Below are 18,811 nucleotides of genomic sequence, written 5' to 3' on the forward strand. Positions count from 1 at the left end.
TTTTATATAAAATTATAACATTTATTTCATACCCAATGTAAGTGACTTGGCTTGTGTTCAAATGGAAAATTAAAAGAGAGGATCCCTCCCTCCAACATGAGACTGAAAACTACACACATCTAAGAGTGCTAAATGTTTGTAAACATGAATAAAATGACCTAAGTTTCCAGATCTGATCCAACAGCTATGTTGAAACAGAATTGTTTTAAGGATGCCAAGGCTACACATTAAGTSATCTACTGGGCAGCTTTGACATCAGGCAGGTTTACAATCAAAATGATTGAAAAAACCCAACAATTACTATCATTTGGCAGCTAACTGGAGCAGTATTACAGGATAGCAGTAATTCTTCAGTCACGAGGATTGGGCTGGCAGAAATTCCTAAAGTCCTTTTGACAGACTGAAGGAAAAACTAATAGATGGGGCTTGGGGAAAGCTTGTTGAAAAAGTAATATTTTTTGCCTCCCCCCTGCCCATTCTCTTGCCATGRTGACTAATATCTGCACACACAGGCATTCTGCACAGCTCCCCTATTTACCACCTTGAGTGCCCAACTGTGTCCAGGTTGTCAAATAAAATTTGCAAACGCACAATTAAGCAATCCTTATAAAAACTATTTTTACCATACGAAAACTTGCAAGTGTGAAAGGACTGACTTCACACTATGACTTCTTCATAATTCTCCCTTTGGATGTCAAAGAACTGGTAGCACAAACTGGAGGGATTACTTTCAGTTCAGTAAATCTGTGATTACGTTTCTCTTATGAAATGTAGGTGTTGTGGGTTAAGGGTTCTCATTTTGCTTCCTTCCTTGGGGAATTTTTCTTTCCCATTTTGTTGCTGGGATACACTGATTGCCACGGTCATCCTTTTGATGGGTGGGCGATTAGTGAAGACAATAGCACCTACACACCACCCAAATGATCTTGCTAAGCACTGGGAAGGGGTTTTTGTGGGTGTGGTGGTGGCGGGGTAACTATATATACTGCCCTGCTTGGCTCAGAGGGTTGCTGGCCTGCTACCTGTGGAGCAGAGCTGGACTGCTCTTTTCTGCAGAGCCCAGCATCTCTGCTTGTTGGTTCATGTTTTGCTGGACTGTGTGATCTTCTGCCCCTGTGCCTTGCCAGGGACCCCTGAGATTCGTGCTGCGGAGGTTAAAGGAGCACTGAGGTCCGTGTGTCTGCTGTGAGTTTGCAGAGGAACTTTTTCTCCATCCATCTCTGCTGGTTTCGTGCCCATCCTTGGCCATGTGGGAGATCTGCACCGGCYGGGACCGCGCCACAGCGCCCCTGCAGCTGCCGSGGAGGCAGGTGGGTTTGTGACTGGGCTGGTTGTTGCTATTGTTGTTGTTACTTGTTTCATCTTGTTATACACATTAGTAAAAACTGTTATTCCCTTTTTCCCATATTCCCTTTTACTTTTTCAAAGCTATAATAATTCGGAGGGAAGGGGGGTCATATCCACCACTCCAAGGGGGGTCCCTGCCTTTATTGGCAAAACACCTGTCTTTCAAACCAAGACAGTAGGGTATTCTGTTTGTGAGACACTGTGTCATTCAATCAGTTTGGCAAGCACAGTGGATGCTAGAAGCAAGAAAATAACTTAGGAACCGTAAGTGCTGCATAAACAACATAATGCATGACCTGAGAGTGACTTGTTTAATTTAACAGTCATTTTTTAGTTCTGAGGCAATGCTTTATTTGGTATTACTAGTCTGGTATCACTGTTCCATGACAATTCAGGTTTTAACAGTCTTTAAAATCCCTCACTACAAAACCTGAAGGGTCGCTACAACTACAGCGGGCCGAACTTTCAGTTTCCTTGAAAAGATGCAGCAATAAGCAGCACAACTCTGTAGATGCATCTGATAAATTGCTCCCCACATTTAACATTGCTATCAGATACTATTCCAACYGGAAGTACAGCTCCTTCTCAGCCTCCTGAAGCTTCCTGAGGTTCCAAGAAGCTAATGAAAAAAATTGATGGAAAAACCCAATGCAGTTATTCCATCTTTTTAATACCCTCAAGTTGTTTACATTAGGACTTTCACAGCATCAGACAAAATTCTATTCTCTGTCATATCCTATCAAGTTCAATGAGAATGCAGCAAAACAAATGGAGAAAGCTTTTGGAACTTTACACTGTTTTTATGAGTTAACAAAAAGTTTTCATTTTGAACTGTTCTTCTGAAGGGTAGGTTTGTTGAAAGGCTTCTCTTCTGAGGTACTTTTGAAGCTCCCAACAACAGAGGAAGCTGAATGMATCCAGAAAACTGGCTTCTGCTCTTGGAAGTATTTTCTGCATAATTATGTCAATATTATTCCTGGTTAAAAGGGAGAAGGGAAACAAATTATATGCTACTCTACTTGCATTATGTAAATTACAACTATAATTAATACTTTCACCTAAATTGCCAGGAGATAAATAAAATCTTGAAAAGCAGCGCTGATGCTATAGAGTTTGAGATAAGTTGTACAGCCAGCAAAAAGGAGATAAGCATAATGGAAGAAAGAAGTAATGAGACAGAAATGCTCAGAATTAACATTGAGGAAATAAAATAGGAATGGCATAACCCAAATGGAATGAAGAAAGCATAGAAATATTTTCATATAAAATTCCTCATAAGACTGTCTTTAGTGGCAAATGACAAAATAAAAAAATGTGAGATTATTAAATTTGCTGAATTGCCAAGGGCACAAAAAGGAACCTCCAATATACTCGGAAAAGTTTTGTTGTTACAAAGTATGCCTGGAAATAGCCAGAGAAAACAGGAGATATTTAATGGTTACTGTAAACTGGCAATTTAAAAGAACAGTGTTACCACTGCCCATTTTTCTCTTTTTATTTATGTTTGTTTTTTTAAACTCTGGAATTAGAGGAGAGCCAAGTGAACAAGAGATGGGCCAATAATTTAATCTTTATTGTGGTAGGTGATTTGAATCAATTGATAAATTTTCTTCCCCTCAGATGTTCAGTCTCAGTCTAGGATGGTGGGTTGACCCTGACTGGATGCCAGAAGCCCACCAAACTGCTCTAAATATTTAAATACATCATTTAGTCCTCACATAAATACTGTTGCCCATGAGTAGCATATACTGTGTTAAAATACTAAATGGAAATGCTCTCCTGCTGCAGGCCTCTGAAAARTGTTATTTTATTACAAATTAATTTAGGCTTGTCAAGTTCCACAAACTCTTGAAAGTCTGATGAAGTGCCAAAATCCAACATCTATTAGCAAGTATATATGTTTTGATACACAGAAATTTAGTAATATTCCTAACAAGTTTAGATACAAAWTATAGGAAAAGAAGTGGTTCGTTTTCTTTTAGAAATGCTAGTGATTTTAAATGCACAGCCCTACATCCACCCCCACAAATTTGGACTCATTTGTCCAGCCAGGGCTCGCATCAATGACCTACAGGCTTCCACATATATCCTGAAACAGCTTAAGGAATGGAACAGTTGTGGATTATCCATCATTTCACTAAAAATGAAGCCAGATGTGATCTGGCCATGCCTCTATAGATCCATCTTCTCCACAGCACAAATATTCACCTCATCAGCTGTGGCAATAGCAGTGCCTAAGCTACTTTGAAATTAAAACATCCTTATCCCTCTTCTCCAGTGTTATTTGGAACACAGACTGGTTCATTGCCTAAACTGTCTTTGTTGCCAAGAAAAATGTCTAAAGAACTAACACCTTAGAATCCACCAGGCTGGGAAAGGATCATAGATCATAAATCAGAGGGAATCACCTTAAAGAACTCTGGCTGCTATAAATGCTCCTTGTTCAAAGTGACCAGGACCTGAATCACACCCTAAGTCCCAACCATGTTTAAAGATTTTAAAGTATTATATTTAACATGATATAATATTTGAAGATTTTAGTATCATATGCAGTAAAACACAGCACTGGAAGAATATCAACAAATGCACAGTTAAGATGCAAAAGATAGACATAGACTCCTGAAGACTGAGATGAGCAAGTGTGTAGATTCCCAAATTCCTAAACATTCTTACACAGATCCTCAGGAATCTACATTTTATGCAACAGAACAAATATCTTTATAGAGAAGTTAAAAACTAAAGAGGCTGCTAGAACAGGCTCAGTATGGACCAATGGTAAGTTACTTTCATTCCATTGATGAGACCAAAAAAAAGGGACCTAGACATAGTATCTTGGAAGAAAAGCATACCCCTTTCAGGTTTTGGCTGCAAAAATTTTGCTGAACATCCTTTAGAGGACAGTCTTCTACAGGGCTGTCTACAACCCACTCATTACCCACAAAATTTTTGTATTACAACTGCAAAATGGACATTTTTTCCTTGTTAATGACTACTATGCACAAAAAATACTGTGTTGCAGTTTATTTGGTTTTGCAGCCCCCACCTCAATATCCCATCCATTAAGGACCAAATCTTCAGGAAATCTTGTCTTGCAGATAAGGCTTTTGAAAAAATATTTCTCTCAGGCTCATTTAAAGAAATAAAGATGGCTTTAATGGAAACAGCTRCATGTCTCTTTGCATTTCCTTTGTCACTGATTAAGTGCTACAATTCTGTATTATGACCTGAAAGTGTGTTCTTCCTATTAAATGAGTACCACCACCTTTCAAGAAAAGAAATTCCAGGATCTTGTCAATATGAAACACCTGATAGGAAMAACATCTTGAAGATAAAAAGAAGTATTTTGTTTAGCTGACAAATTTGCTGGGAGAGTCATTATGTAAATGTCTGCTAATAGTAAATAATTGATAAACCAGTTATGGTACTTAATAACCATTTGCAAAAGAGAGAAAGAGATTGCACCATCACATTGTTACAGCTTCAGAATTTATCAACAGTGGTGAGGAAACATGGAGGTGCTTAGGATGCTCCACCCTCACGGTTTAAACATATTTCAGACAGTAAGAATCTGCCTATCATAATAAAAAAAACCTTCAGCCAAGAAGGAGTAACAACGAAAYGCACATATGAAGAAGCAGCAGAAAGTGAATGATATTTTAAGAGAATTTTTGGTTTTTTGTGCATGTGCATCTAAATAAAACGTAGATTCCTGGTTTCATAGCTGTCAAGGTAAGTGACAGGTAAATACTGATCAAAACCATATTCGTGATAGCTAAAAACTAGGTGTGTCAGCAAACCTTCATGTAAAAATCAGAAGTCAATCCATATTGGAGGAATAAACAGATAAATTTACCTCTCTTTTTCTAGCTCTTCTAAGTAACCAGTGCTTTCTCTGCTTCCATTCATAAAGCCTCTTCTTGGAAATGACCCCATGGGGACTGGACTGCACTCTCCTGAGCGGCTCGACACAGAYCCTTCCCGGCTCCCATATGAACGCACGGACAGCTTTGGCCTTAACTTCACTCCAGGGAAGCCCGTACCTTCCAAATTCAGTTCTGGATAATAAACAGCAAACATTTTTCAGAGCTGAAGGTTCAAGAGCACAAAATTAAAAGATAATTTCTATCTTAATTACTTCCTGAACTAATCCATGGGGTTTTTTAATGGAAACATTTTGGATGCAATTGCAGAAAAGATACTGTGAATCAAAACAATTGACATGTGGACTTGGAGAACAGCACTCATCTGAGCAGATGGCCAAACTGCAATCCTGGCAATCAGAACAGTATCCCCATATAAGCCTGCCTGCCTCTTTCCCAGAGGACTTAAGAAATGGGCAGAGTTTTGCATAAACATCATGTGAATTACCTTGTGGCCCACTTCCTAACAATTTCTTTTCTGAGAACTTGCAGATGCTTCAGCATCATGTAACAGATGAATGCTCTGTTCATCACAGAGCTCCTAAATGTAGACATCCCTTTTGAAATTTCTAGGTCAGCAGTAGGGAAATGGATGCATACAGGGAGTTAGTGGTCTGGGCTTGTTTTGCACTTCACATACAATGGGATGATACATGTTCCAGCACTTGCTATAGGGAAGGGGCCATCAATTTGCAGCATGACAGGAACAATTCCAGTAATATGATATGGAGATGGCAGGATATGCAAACAAGTTTAGAAAATTGGTGAAACTACACCAACATTAACTTATACGTATTTTACCACAAGCAATTCATGAGAAGTCCTAGAGTAAAAGTAGCAAAAGTATAAAAGAAGAAGTGTTTAGGTTTTATCTGGTATTTTTTTTGAGAATGTGTCTCAAAATGTTTAGTAGAATGAAAATTAAATCATGCCTAATCATCAAGGTTAGCACTGGAAAGAAAATGTAAATTCCTTCGAAAATTTTATCCCAAGGAAAAAACAATGAAGAAAGAAATGAACCTACTTAAAAAATAATTCTAGATTTACCTTTAAGTCGTTCCAGTAAGTCAATTTGTCCAGAAGATGCCATTGCCTCATCTTCAATACTTCCTTGTAGCTGTTTCAGTACCTCCTATAAGATATTAAGYTTGATTAAGAAATCCTTACAGTAATAACCCACAAGGTGAATATATCCTMTCTTGCCCTAAAGTGCACACTCATGTAACAGCTGCTGATACACTGATGTAAATTATATTTCATGTAAGCAGCAATCAAGTGTCATAATTTTAATTGCCATCAAACTTATTGTACAGTGTTTCCCCCAGCACTACCATGATGTAAAGTATATCCTGCACAATTCGACCTATCTGGCAGTACAATCTTTTGGATTACTTATAAATTCTCAAAGTGAATACAATTTATCTTGAATTAAGAGATGGAGAAAAATGTAAGCACAAAGAAGTCAGTCAGTCTTGTAAAAACAAATTTTGGCTATGTGATTAAMAGAAAGAAGTAATTGAACAGAAGTAATCCCCAGGATTTGTTTTCTTTGAGGCCTTAGCACCACTGTAAACCAGCAAGAAAAATCATGTTATTCTTACTACAAATGCTACCATTACCATGYCCTAGGAGCAAAAGATTTAGGTTTCCTTCATGGCATTTATTATTTGTATTATTACTACTTCTATTACAACCACTACCAGGCCTATAGGGAAGAGATTTAGATTCCTTCATGCAGTTGAAGCTTCTTCTTCTTCTATTGAAGAATACGGCWCTGTATATGATAAAATTATACAGCTGAAAGAATATAGTTCTGATGCACAAAAAAAAAAAAAAATCATAGTGAACAATAACTATTACACTAAAGGAGCCTGTGAACCCCCAGGTCCCAAATGCTCAGTGGCCTAAATTCAGGTAGAAAATGAAATGCAAGTTAGTGAAAGTCTTTTCAATATCATGATGACAGATACATCAATAGCAAGAACAAATAAAAAACACTGGCTACAAGGCAAAAAGCCCTTACYGGAATTTAAAGTATCATTTTTCATACTGTGGTACAGAAAATATTTTTAGAAGCAGCAGTAGTCAGGAGATGAAAGCAATCTGAATAATGAAAGGTACTCAGTAATTTTTATACATAGACTCAGCACACAGGATTGTACTTCTTTTCAGACCTGAAAACKAATGAATTCTAGACAATTTAAAAATATGTCCATATCAACATTTTGCTCTTTCAAGAATCTAGCATACCTTACAGCCACTATTGATGGATTTTGCAACTAACACAGAAGGTACCTTTTAAATGCATTTTTCTCTTTTTAAGAGAAAACACGTAATCTACAAAAAGTCAAGATATTCTTTAAGCAGCACAGTGAGCAGCTTTTCTGTATTCMAAGTGTTGTTCCTCCTAACAACAACAAAAAACACAGATTCTGAGTATCTAAGTATCAGAACTGTGCAGTATTCTGGGGAGATAATCTCAAGACCTAGACTCAGAGCAAATGGAATCAACCCAGTTGCTGCAGCCTCCATCATGTAATTACATGGTGCTCTAGGAAGAGTAATTCTGGAGTGCAGACACCCACATTTCCAGTTTAGTGATGGAGCCAAGATGTTTGTTCACATTCATGTCTTACTTTGGGCCAGTATGATGCCAGACTTCCATCCAGCTGTTCCCATTGCAGGTATCTCAGAGCATGAAMCAAATTCCTTTCTGATCAAGCCAAGCCAGCAGTTATACTCAAAACTGCTAATGRGCATTCACACAATGGGACCAGGCTGAAGGTAGTCTAAGGACAAWATATACTGAAATATATTTTGTATGTATGCTGGTCCTCAACACAATCCAGCTACAGATCTACTCTTACTGCATTGCCTKTAAATGCCAGGTTTGCCTTTAGGATGCAAGTGAGAAAATCTGTACTCTTGGAAAGACATCTTCCATGTGCCTGTGCTTTTAAGTCCATTCAAGGGCACCCTCATCAGCCATATGGCCCAGCCATCTCTATACATAACATCTGCCTTGTCAGCAAAGGCAGACAAACAACTGATGCAGTGTTTTTCAAAGAAGAGCTCCTGCACTGTTCTGACGCAAAGGTGGATCTGCAGGCAGCAGTCTTAGCTTGAAGGCTAAAACGGCAATGTGGACACATGGAGTGGTCTTGAGAGAGTTTTGCAGGCTTACTGGAGACCTGTCAACTCAGACAGATTTGGAAATAAACAATGAACTACTTTTCTCAAAACAGCAGGGTTGTGCAAGGTAAAAAGCCAACTTGAAATCCCACCTCTCCTTCCATTCCCTTTTTAGAAGCCTCTCACTCACATGTGTGGCACATCTGAAATTTCAGTATGTTCAGGATACTTTGCTATGTAATGAGTCCTTCCAGTATGAAAAGCTAAGTGGAAGTACCGTAAACTTTTCCTGCCCTACCAAATTACATGACTGAAGTGTCCAGGCAGCAAGGGCCTCCTTTTTCTAAGTATTGGCAACAGTTAAACATTAGCATACTAGATCACCCTGCTCAACTTTCTGTTTCAATTCATTAACTTACATTTTAACTTCTAATTTCTGTATTACCCCTCTTTCTCCCACAACAGCACATGCATTTTTTTTCAAGTTAGCTTTTCTTTATTTTTCTACATTTCTTTTCTAGCTCTATTTCTCTGTTCCTTTTCTGCCACTGCTAAGATGACAMCACCATTATGAGGCTATGACATCAACTCCAAACTCCATCACATTACACTTCAACATCTAAGCTGACAATTCAATAGGCAGTTAAATAAAGGTGACAAAGATTAGAGAAGAAGATGCAGCCCCTGGGCCAAGTACTGGTGGAAAATAAGCCTCTGTGCTAAAATGACAAGTTAGAGAATTCGCAATTTTACTTGAATGAGGAACAGAGAAAAATCCTTCAGAAGGAAGCATGCTAAGTTATCTGTTACTGTGCTAATGAAACTACTTATTTATTCACTACTTATAATTCAGGATCCAACACTAATGCTGTTTACATGCATACAGTGCTTCGAAATAGTACTTTTCCGCTGTAATTTTATACTAAATTTCATATAATATTTGTTAAAGCATAAGATACTTTTTTGAGAAGGTTCAATCAGTATCTGTTTAGTTTTGCAAGTTTCAGTAAATATATTCACAGTKGTTTACAGCATTATTCTAACTGATTTGGCAGTGTCTAACTGACAGCATTATTTACTGACTTAGCAGTGACTAACTGAAGAAATAAACAAATGTAAGATTATAAGAAAAGGCTGCAAGGTTTTTTTCTGTTCTTTTAAAGAATGCAAGTCAAATTATTTTAATGGTCACTTAAGTATAACCTAGTTTATCTTGTTCTGTGCAGAATTACAAAAGAATCCTTCTGGAAATGGAGCAGGCCCTATGACTCATCATCATTTAAAAGGGTTTCTGTCTTCACAGTCTCTGGACTGTGAAGTACTGAAACACTGTCTATTTTTTGATTGGTTGGTTGGGTTTTTTTGTTTGGTCTCTGTGAATATAACCCTGACATAAAACCTACTTATGAACAATCAAATAAAAGAGATCAGATATGTCAGCATTTAACTGCACAACTATTGTAAAGAAAAGCATCTTAACTAGCAGTACAAACATGCAGCTAAGTGGTAAGGAGTTCTTGTAAGTAAAATGGTTTAAGGGCTGTGAATTTACTCAAGCTACCAATAAAGGCATCACACATGAATAATGCTAAAARTGTCAAATTTAAAATCCCAAGGGGTTAAGATTTCAAGTGTATTCAATTTTTGAGAACTGTCCATAAAAAGATTACTACTTAGGAATCTATCTAAATATRGTAAAATATAAAATGACATTTTGATGACGATTCAGGTATGTTTGGTCTTCTGTAAACACTGCTCTCCTCCCCCACACTAAAACRGTAAGCTTCATTACTTATATTCACTTTTGTCGAAGTTATGTGTATTCAGCGATAGCCAAAAATTATGAAAATCACAATGAAGATTAAAGATATGAAATCCTGGGTGCAGCATACCAGATATACTCACAGGTCAGTTACGCTGGTTACCACTGTATTTACAACATTTGAGTWTAAAACCAAGTTTAGYTGCACAAATACAGAAAGTGTTCACAACTTCAGAGAGCAATCCAGTATCTATCTTAGCCCTGCAGAGGACAGGAATARGCATGTTGAATGAATACGAAATTAYGCTTAACCAAATCAGCACTATTTTTAAATTACAGTATTTCTGACAACATTTGTAGTTATGCTTTTAACCTAGTATGTTGAAAATGTAACATAAATTTWCTAAATTGAAAGTAATTTTTAACCTCCAATACAGCTGAACATTGTTTCAATTATTATTTAGAARGGCAGAAAAAAGATAACATACACTAAAAGATCATCACTCAACTTTCACAAAATTATTAAATGCCAGAACTGTGGGGGAACAGACATCAGAATACTGTTTTTTTATGTTTTTAGGGATAGCAGAAACTTGAGTTCAAGGTTTTACATAACTTGTTACAAYTATATAAACCTGACAGAGCCTTAATTCTGACACTTGTGGTACAACATTCACAGGAGCTGAGTGAGTGCTTGGAAGGAGCTCATTGCTCCTACACATTTTGGTGAATTATGCTGCTACTTAACTGCTTGGTGGAAGCCCTTCTAACTGCCCCAAGTGCAAGCACTGCTCTGGCTGCTCAGCCCTGTAACCAGGCCAAATGATAACACCAACAATGACAGCACTACTGACTGAGGTGGAACACTGGGGCAAATYCAACTTTCAGCCTTGCACAAAGAGGAAAGCATTTCTTACGTGAAATGATGTTGTTAATTTTAATTCCTTATGTGAAATGATGTTGTTCATTTTAATTTCCAACAATGTCATTTTCTGAAAGAAAAATATTCACCCGRTGCCACCATGCTCAGGAACTGTCACTTACTGTAGCCATTTATAGAAGACAGTACTAAGTTTTTCGTGCAAGCACACTGTCAGGTCAACTAAAGTGATGTGATTTTATGCTCAGAAAGAGCATTGTGTAAAGTAATGGCATTAACTATATATATCACCAGCTCAATTTTATTTAAATTCTAAAAAAATAGGAAGCAAATATTTTCTTCAATTTTCCAGCCAATTTGGATCCTGGTAGAAAATTTAGAATTACAAAGAAATTACAAAGAAAGTTTAGAATTACAATTTGCTTATTCTAAAATCATAAAAAGACATAAAACCCCAACAATATAATGCCATTGCTGCTTCTCTGCAGATTAAATAAATTCACTTGTATTTTAAATATCTGTGTTTTGTAGGATGCTAAATGACTTTTATAACTACATTTTCAGTTCAYGTGAGCTTAAAAAGATGTCTGACTGCATTAACTGTGCAGTCACTGAAGTATTTCCTAGATTCTCAGAACTTCCCAGAATTCATCACTTGATTTGTAAGATTCAGTTCAGCTTATGACAGTTTCTTCCACTTACACATTACAATTTATTGAATGACGGATACACATTATAATTTTCAAAATTACTTCTACTTTTTGAGGATCTAACCACTGTTGTTCTATCCCTTCCATATCTACCACACTAGCAGTATTATTCTGCCCTGTGTCACTATCCTGATGTGACACTCTTCTTTACGTGCCTTGAGAACATTACTTCTTCCCTCCTGAAAGGCTGGAGTGCGTGGGGCACCACAAAAAACATTCTTCATGTGCAAAATCCAACTAGGAGCAAGCAAATTAATTTGAGAATAAAGATGCAGGCTCACATTAGGGGGAAAAAGGATCAAAAGAACATACAATGTTTCCTGTGATTACTATTTTCCCATGTAAGACTTAAAAGTTCAAGTGCTCACATGCTGGGAAGGGATGTGTTGAAATTAAATGGAAACCAAACAGATACTAAAAGGAAAACACTGGATGAATGGGCAGAGCASGAGTTAGAAAAGCTGAGAACTTAGCACCTATTTCACAAATATTAACACAGGCAAGAAATTCTACTGCTGAATCAATGCCTTTTCTCCCTACTTGCTCACCAAGCAAAACATTTGCTAAAAAAAACAAAAAAAGGGAAATAATTTCACTCTCAGACAAGGCAGGCTATTATCACATACAGTAAGGTTGTTACACAAGCCGTTAAATAAAGAAAATATGAAAAAAATCAGAAAGCAAGCATGGCTTGTCAAAGAGCAAAACTAGGTAACACTACATTCTGTCCATTTTTATCACACTTGTTTAGAATGGGATGAATTCAAAGCTAAGAGGCTCCCACTGAGAGCAGGGTATATGTGCACCTGCTGTGCAAGTGTCTGTATGGCCAACCCTTTGGAATTAGCCCTGACTTTTAAGGGGCCAGTTACTCTGCTATTCTTATGGTTTCAGTGTTCTCCCTTAATAAGTAGGCAAAATGTTAAATTTCCACAGCTAGCTGTTTCACATGCAACACCATAATTTTTAAAAATCTATATTATTTCAGGATATAAAACACAATGTGGTTACACTGAAAACAAAATACACTTTATTATTAAATCAAAATACTTTGCTAGCTTGTGCTGGATATAGTTGGATTTTGAGCACTGTCTGTTCAGTGCTGAGGTGTGCATCTCACAATTCTCATTTAATTCTCCCCTACTGGCTTGGCTGTCCAAAGACAGTGTTTCTGATGGGAAACTGCAGTTGTGCAATTTTCAAAAGGTATGTGACCCACCCATAATGAGACCACAGTCATTCAAGAGACAGTTTGATTAAGAAATCCAGCTGCTAGAAGATGGAGTTTTAGTTGACTTTTAAAACTGTGGGGGAAAAAAAAAAGAAAAAGGTATTTTCTAACACAAAAATGTTCAATTCTTCCTGAAGAATAAATTTTTATCAAGGAGTAACTTTCAAGAGAAATATTTCATTCATTACACAACACTATATGCCTGAAAATATGATTTAGAAATTTCCTTTGCAGAGGTAAATTAGAAACTAACACTGTGTTATACAAGCATCTATTTTGCATACTGGGAGCACTGATAATGCTGAAGTTGGAAGGTTTTTTTTTGTAGAGTAAGTTAAATTGTATTATAGGATGTATGGACCAGCTGGCAAAATCATGATGGCATCATCTGGCTGTCATCTCCTTAATGTTTTCTCTGAAAACCAAATAAATGCATTTTCTGTCTTCTTTTGTTGGTTGTTTTTTTTTTTAAGCTAAAAATGAAAAAGTAAAAATAAACTCAATTGTACAAAATATTAGGGTTTTTTAAATAGTTTATCTCAAACACAGTTTGTTATTGCTACAAGCAAAGAACAGATCTGGTAGTCARACTCACTGCAACTGATACAAACATGAATTGCACACAAATTTTATTATTTTATGCTTTTGATTCATTGATTCCCTCACATAGCTTCCTTCTCAAAAGCAGGAAACTTACTATACAAACTCCTCACTTATTACTGCATCTTTAGCGGCTCTTCAAAGCACTTCCAAGTCTTTCTACATTTTTCTTTATTAATAGCTGGAATTTACGTTCCCGTCTAATGCTTCCCAAAAGGGAACAACAAAATTCAGAGAARTATCAGAGAAATCAAGACAAAGCATCTCTGTGCCAGACAGTGTATGGATCAAAACGTGCTTTAAAAGAAGTCTAAGTTTAAAAAAGAAAAACAAGCTCTGTTAAGACAGTGGAGCCTACAGGACCATACAAACAACTCCTAAGAGCCAGGAGCACAAAAGCATTTAAAAAAACTGCAACCCCTTAACTTTGACCACATCAGCCAGAATGCTGAAAAATCAGACAAAATGAAGTTGACTCATTAGAGTTGGCTGGAAGCTGCATGGAAACAATGCCAGGACAAGGGCAGATTCAACAGAGGCACCACTTTCTGAGGTACACTACTTGCATAGCAATGAGCAAATGAAGAGTGTGCTAGAAGGTTCTCATCACTTGGTGACACAAAGGCTAATTAAGGAGGGAAAAATTTATGTTCAACTGCTTCAAGCAGCAAAGAGAAAAAAAAAAAAGAAGCTTCTTTCACTACAGTCTGTATCCAGGTAAACAGTATTCTTCTCTGAAAAGCTGTAGCTAGGCATGCACAGGCAGAACTAGAATGAYGGGAAACAAGAAAATGCCAGAACTGAAGGATGCAGTAAAAGTGGTAATGTGTCTGYAACCTCATAGCAGCATAGTAATGCATCACAGGATGATCAATACCTGAAGCACTTGGGGTGGGAAAAATCTTCAAGATCAGCCATTAAACCCTTCACTGGGTTAGTCCTACACTAAACCATGTCCCTAAGCGCCACATCAAAAAATCTTTTAAATTCCTCCAGGGACAGTGACTCCACCACTGCCATTGCCAGCCTGTTCCCATGCTCAGCAGCTCCTTCAGTAACAAAATTTTCCATAATACCCAATGTAAACCTCCCTGGTACAAACTGAGGCCATTTCCTCTTAGCCTGTAGCTTGTTACTTGGGAGAAGTSACCTATCCCCAGCTCACCACAACTCCTGACAGGGATCTGTAGAGAGTGAGAAGGTCCCCCCTGAGCCCCATTTTCTCGAGGTGGAGCCCTCCCTCCCCCAGCTTCCTCAGCTGCTCCTCATATGACTGGTACGGTAGACAAGAATCAAGAGCAAACACCAACCTCAACACTGAGACTAATCAAACATCCTTCCAGATCAACCTCCTTCCTCTCCAACAGCAGGAACCTAGTAAGGATACATGAACAAAACCAACTGTTCATTTCTCTTGCATGTACTCTCCCCAGCTTCCCCCTGGCCTCAACATGCAGATTTTCTGAAACCACCAGYGGCCCTACCTCCCATGGCAAACACATGATACAAAACAAGCTTTGCTCTGTTTGTTTTCCACTTCCTATCTCACAATGTTACTTGATGCCCTTAGATCTTGCATTCAGGAAGACTACTAAGTCCTCATGACACTTAGTATCTTTTAGAGTTCAGCAATCTTCTTCCTATCCCGCRCCTCTCTTTTTTCAGTCTCTTCCCCTGAAAAGTCACATTTTATTAAATTATGTCACTTAAGGAAGATTTTCAGATTTTTTGGCACCTAATAGGAATTCCTAAGTCCTTCCTGAGGAGGTTCATCAGAACAGAACATTATCTTCCTGATCAGCATGTCCATCCTGACACAATTATTACTTTTTTGTTTCCCCATTTATGCCCATTTAAGCACCAACCTGATACCATACAGAAAAGCCTGTTTATTTTTTAGATCTTTAGAGTATCTTTAATACCTCTTTCTACGCTGTTGCCATATTCATTAAGAAATGCTCATGGCATACATAAAGTTAAGGCTGTTTTCTAGAAGTCATGATTCTGCTATGCTTTGGAACATGGAATTTTATTTGCCATGTACTCTATTCCCTCAGTCAATACCACAAGATTCTTCTGCAACTGTTTACACACCTGCGTTCATTTTTACCACCATGAAAAATACCAGTCCAATTGTTCTACCTCACTCTTTTTTCCCCCCACAACTTAAGAAGATGCTGGAAAGAAATACAAGTAATGGCAGAAATCTCACTAGGACACCATTGGTTTACTAAAATTAAAAAAATAAATAAATTAAAAAAAAAACGAAATGAAAAAGACCATTTATTCTGCAGTCCACTTTCTACCTTTAAGCTGAATAATGATCAAAGAACCTTCTTAAATCAACTTGGACTCTTCAAGTGCACTTATTGAGGGACATCACTGAACTCATTTTAGAAAAACAAGCAGACCCATCAGTGCCGAAACTGCTTACTTCCTACTCAATGATTCCCCCAGAGAATTAGTATTTCTTTYTCCTTAGGAAAGAAAGGTTAACTCTTTAACCACTAGTAAGTCTGCGGTTTCTGGCATGACCATTACAAATTCAAATYTGCAGGTCTGTCATTCAGCAGCTTTTCCTAAACTCCCCCCCTGCCCCCAGGAAAGTAACCCAGTCACACCTGCCATCTTCTGTAACTTGCATGAGATGCTGAGGCCATTTAAAAATTAATCCTTATCACAAAATCTTCATCTTTTTCTGACAACCACAGGTGTTTGTTTATAACCAGCAGGACTTAAACATGTAAAGAATCCTAAATGGAAATTACATACACACAGAGGGTAAGCAATGCAGGCGTCAGTCTGGTGGAGGAGCAAAAAAAGTAAGTCACTGAACTTTCTTCACTTTGAATCCATAATTTGACTGAGTATCATTATAATAAGCAGACAACAAATAAAGGACAACAGATAAGGAAACAAATGGAAGCATGCTGGTGAAGAATCTCAAGAGTCCAGGGGGCATCTAACAGACCTAAGAGATCTCTCTTCAGCAGAAAGGCAGTGCAGAATATAGAGAAGAAAAACTTTGACTATGAAGCCAAATTTGCAGAATTGCTGCAAGGAGAGAATGTCCCATACAGGAACTTTAGGATTCATGAACCAACAAGAAACTACTGGCTGACAAACTGATTAAGATTTTTGTCAGAAGGGAAATAATTTGCATGACTACAATTTTAAGATCTCATGATCACCCAAGTAAATGATTCCTCTCTTTAAGCCTGTAGTCTGCTTTCTTTATACCTCAGAGGGGTCATACCTCAATCTTCCCAACTGATGAAGAGAAGGTAAAACAGGTTATAACTTACAACTGACAGTTCAGCAATTCCATACTCAGGTTGCTTTCTAACACTTGCGTGAATATAATTTATTTTTGATATTTCACTATATCTGTTTCATCCCTTTGATCACTAAGCTTTATTGTTGATAATTAAAAAACTGAGAAAGGGCCACTGAGTCTCAGCAYAGTAGGGAAATATCCTCAAATTCTACAGGACCAGTTACTGTGGAGATATCCCAAAACTGGTTTTGATCCATTGAAAAAACTACAATCCAGTATGCTCTATCTGACTTGACCTTATAACAACATACCAGGTAACTCAGATCAGTCAGATATCCAATTCTGGAATCTAGCTCTACAAATACTGCTGATGCTCTAATGTGCAAGAGGACAAACTAAGAAATGTGTATTGTAGTACATTTAAGATTCAAATAAAACATCTCAAGCTATACTGCAGTTTAGTTACTATGTGTAGCCGACTCACYAATAGCACTTGCACATCAAATATATCTATTTTAACATTTTATATAATATGCTCTTTTTAATTATTTGCTTTTATAGCATAACATATTTTTTCAACTGCATTTTTCTATATATGTCCTGGTGAAACATTTCATTATGYGCTGTGCCAACCAAGAACCTTTTCTCTGAAGATGAAAAGAAAAATGGAAAAGGCAGGATGCAACCAAAAGCATTCTCCTTTTGCACAGAGATGGAAAAGTGATGTTAGCTGACACAGTAARTATCCCCAACAAAACGTGTAATTTCTGGTATCTTAGAAGAAAAAATTGTTAGATTTCTGACGGTGCTGCTGGAAATATGGATATCTGTCAAATAYGTTTATCTACTACTGACTTGAGGAACCAGAACCACACACACATGCATATTACAGTAAGTTGGGCTGTTTGTATCAGAGGTCTCGGAATATGCTAGGCTGCGAATTGCAATCTGCAAGCACATGGCTTAGCACAATACATTGAATCAAAAATTGTGCCAATTATAAAAGTATTTCCCACCGCCTTTGATGCTTTACAACGAGGATCAATAAATACTGACGGTCAGAGGCAGCTGATCAGAACAAAACAGGTTTTCAAGGTTAACTATCAAGAATATCTGGCTATGCAGACTGCCTGGCCATAAAATGAGGTTTGTCAATTTAAAAGAAAATGTGATCACCTGCTTACCTGATACAAGCAGTTATTCATTCCTAAAGAGAGAATTGACCAGCAGACATTTAAAAGGAAACATTGAAATTTAGTCAAGGGGGATAATGGGTACAAATAGTATTTGAAACCTTACTCCTAAAAAGGGTATGATTAAGCCATGAGTTACCTCATGTTAAGGATTAGCACTTTTAAAAATTTTTTTTAGCYCTTATGACTTGTAGATAACAAAGTGCAGCTTCCATGTCAAAACAATGCAAAACAGTTACGTGAGTTTCTAGAACATTCTGAACATCAATCTTCAGTTTTCATGGCCAAACATAGACTAACAAGGTCCAGCCTGCAAAGAGCACATTTTCCAGCGTTCAACTTTTTAAAATCAAACAAACAAGCTACTGTAGCTGCTAAGTTACTAACTTGCTAGACAATCTGCTATTTTGGATAAAGATTTGTATATTCATCCTTTCCAATAATCATAAAAAGGTGTTATGGGAAGTGGAATTTGCAGATAAAATAAAGTACAACTTAATCATAATTAGTTATAAAAATACACTTGAGTTCTAATAAGATAGAAGCTTTCTCACAATTTTTACAAAGCTGTTATGATAGAAACAAGATGAAAACCAGGCACTGTAGCACTTCCTTTGGCATAGTTTTTACCTTTAATTCTGCTAATTTGGGTATTAATTCATCAACATCACAAAATACGTACAACACTGCAATAAATCCGGGATATTTTACTCTAGAAACTTAATATTCCTTGCTACCACATTAAATAACCATAGCTTA

General features: G+C 37.3%; 1 protein-coding gene across 4 annotated transcripts in view; it reads right to left on the reverse strand.

Annotated features, from left to right (window-relative positions):
- Positions 1-18,811, reverse strand: part of APC (APC regulator of WNT signaling pathway) — a 91,388-nt gene that overhangs the window by 36,068 nt on the left and 36,509 nt on the right. For all 4 annotated transcript variants that reach the window (XM_057367504.1, XM_057367503.1, XM_057367501.1 and 1 more), the window contains exons 3-4: positions 6,315-6,399; positions 5,201-5,402 (exon numbers count right to left, since the gene is read on the reverse strand). In XM_057367504.1, the coding sequence (XP_057223487.1) occupies positions 5,201-5,402; positions 6,315-6,399 (287 nt within the window). The remainder of the gene's footprint in view (positions 1-5,200; positions 5,403-6,314; positions 6,400-18,811) is intronic.

This window comes from Malurus melanocephalus, unplaced genomic scaffold, assembly GCF_030028575.1.
Source record: "Malurus melanocephalus ecotype Western Australia unplaced genomic scaffold, MMel_1.1 scaffold_80, whole genome shotgun sequence".
Lineage (NCBI taxonomy): Eukaryota > Metazoa > Chordata > Aves > Passeriformes > Maluridae > Malurus > Malurus melanocephalus.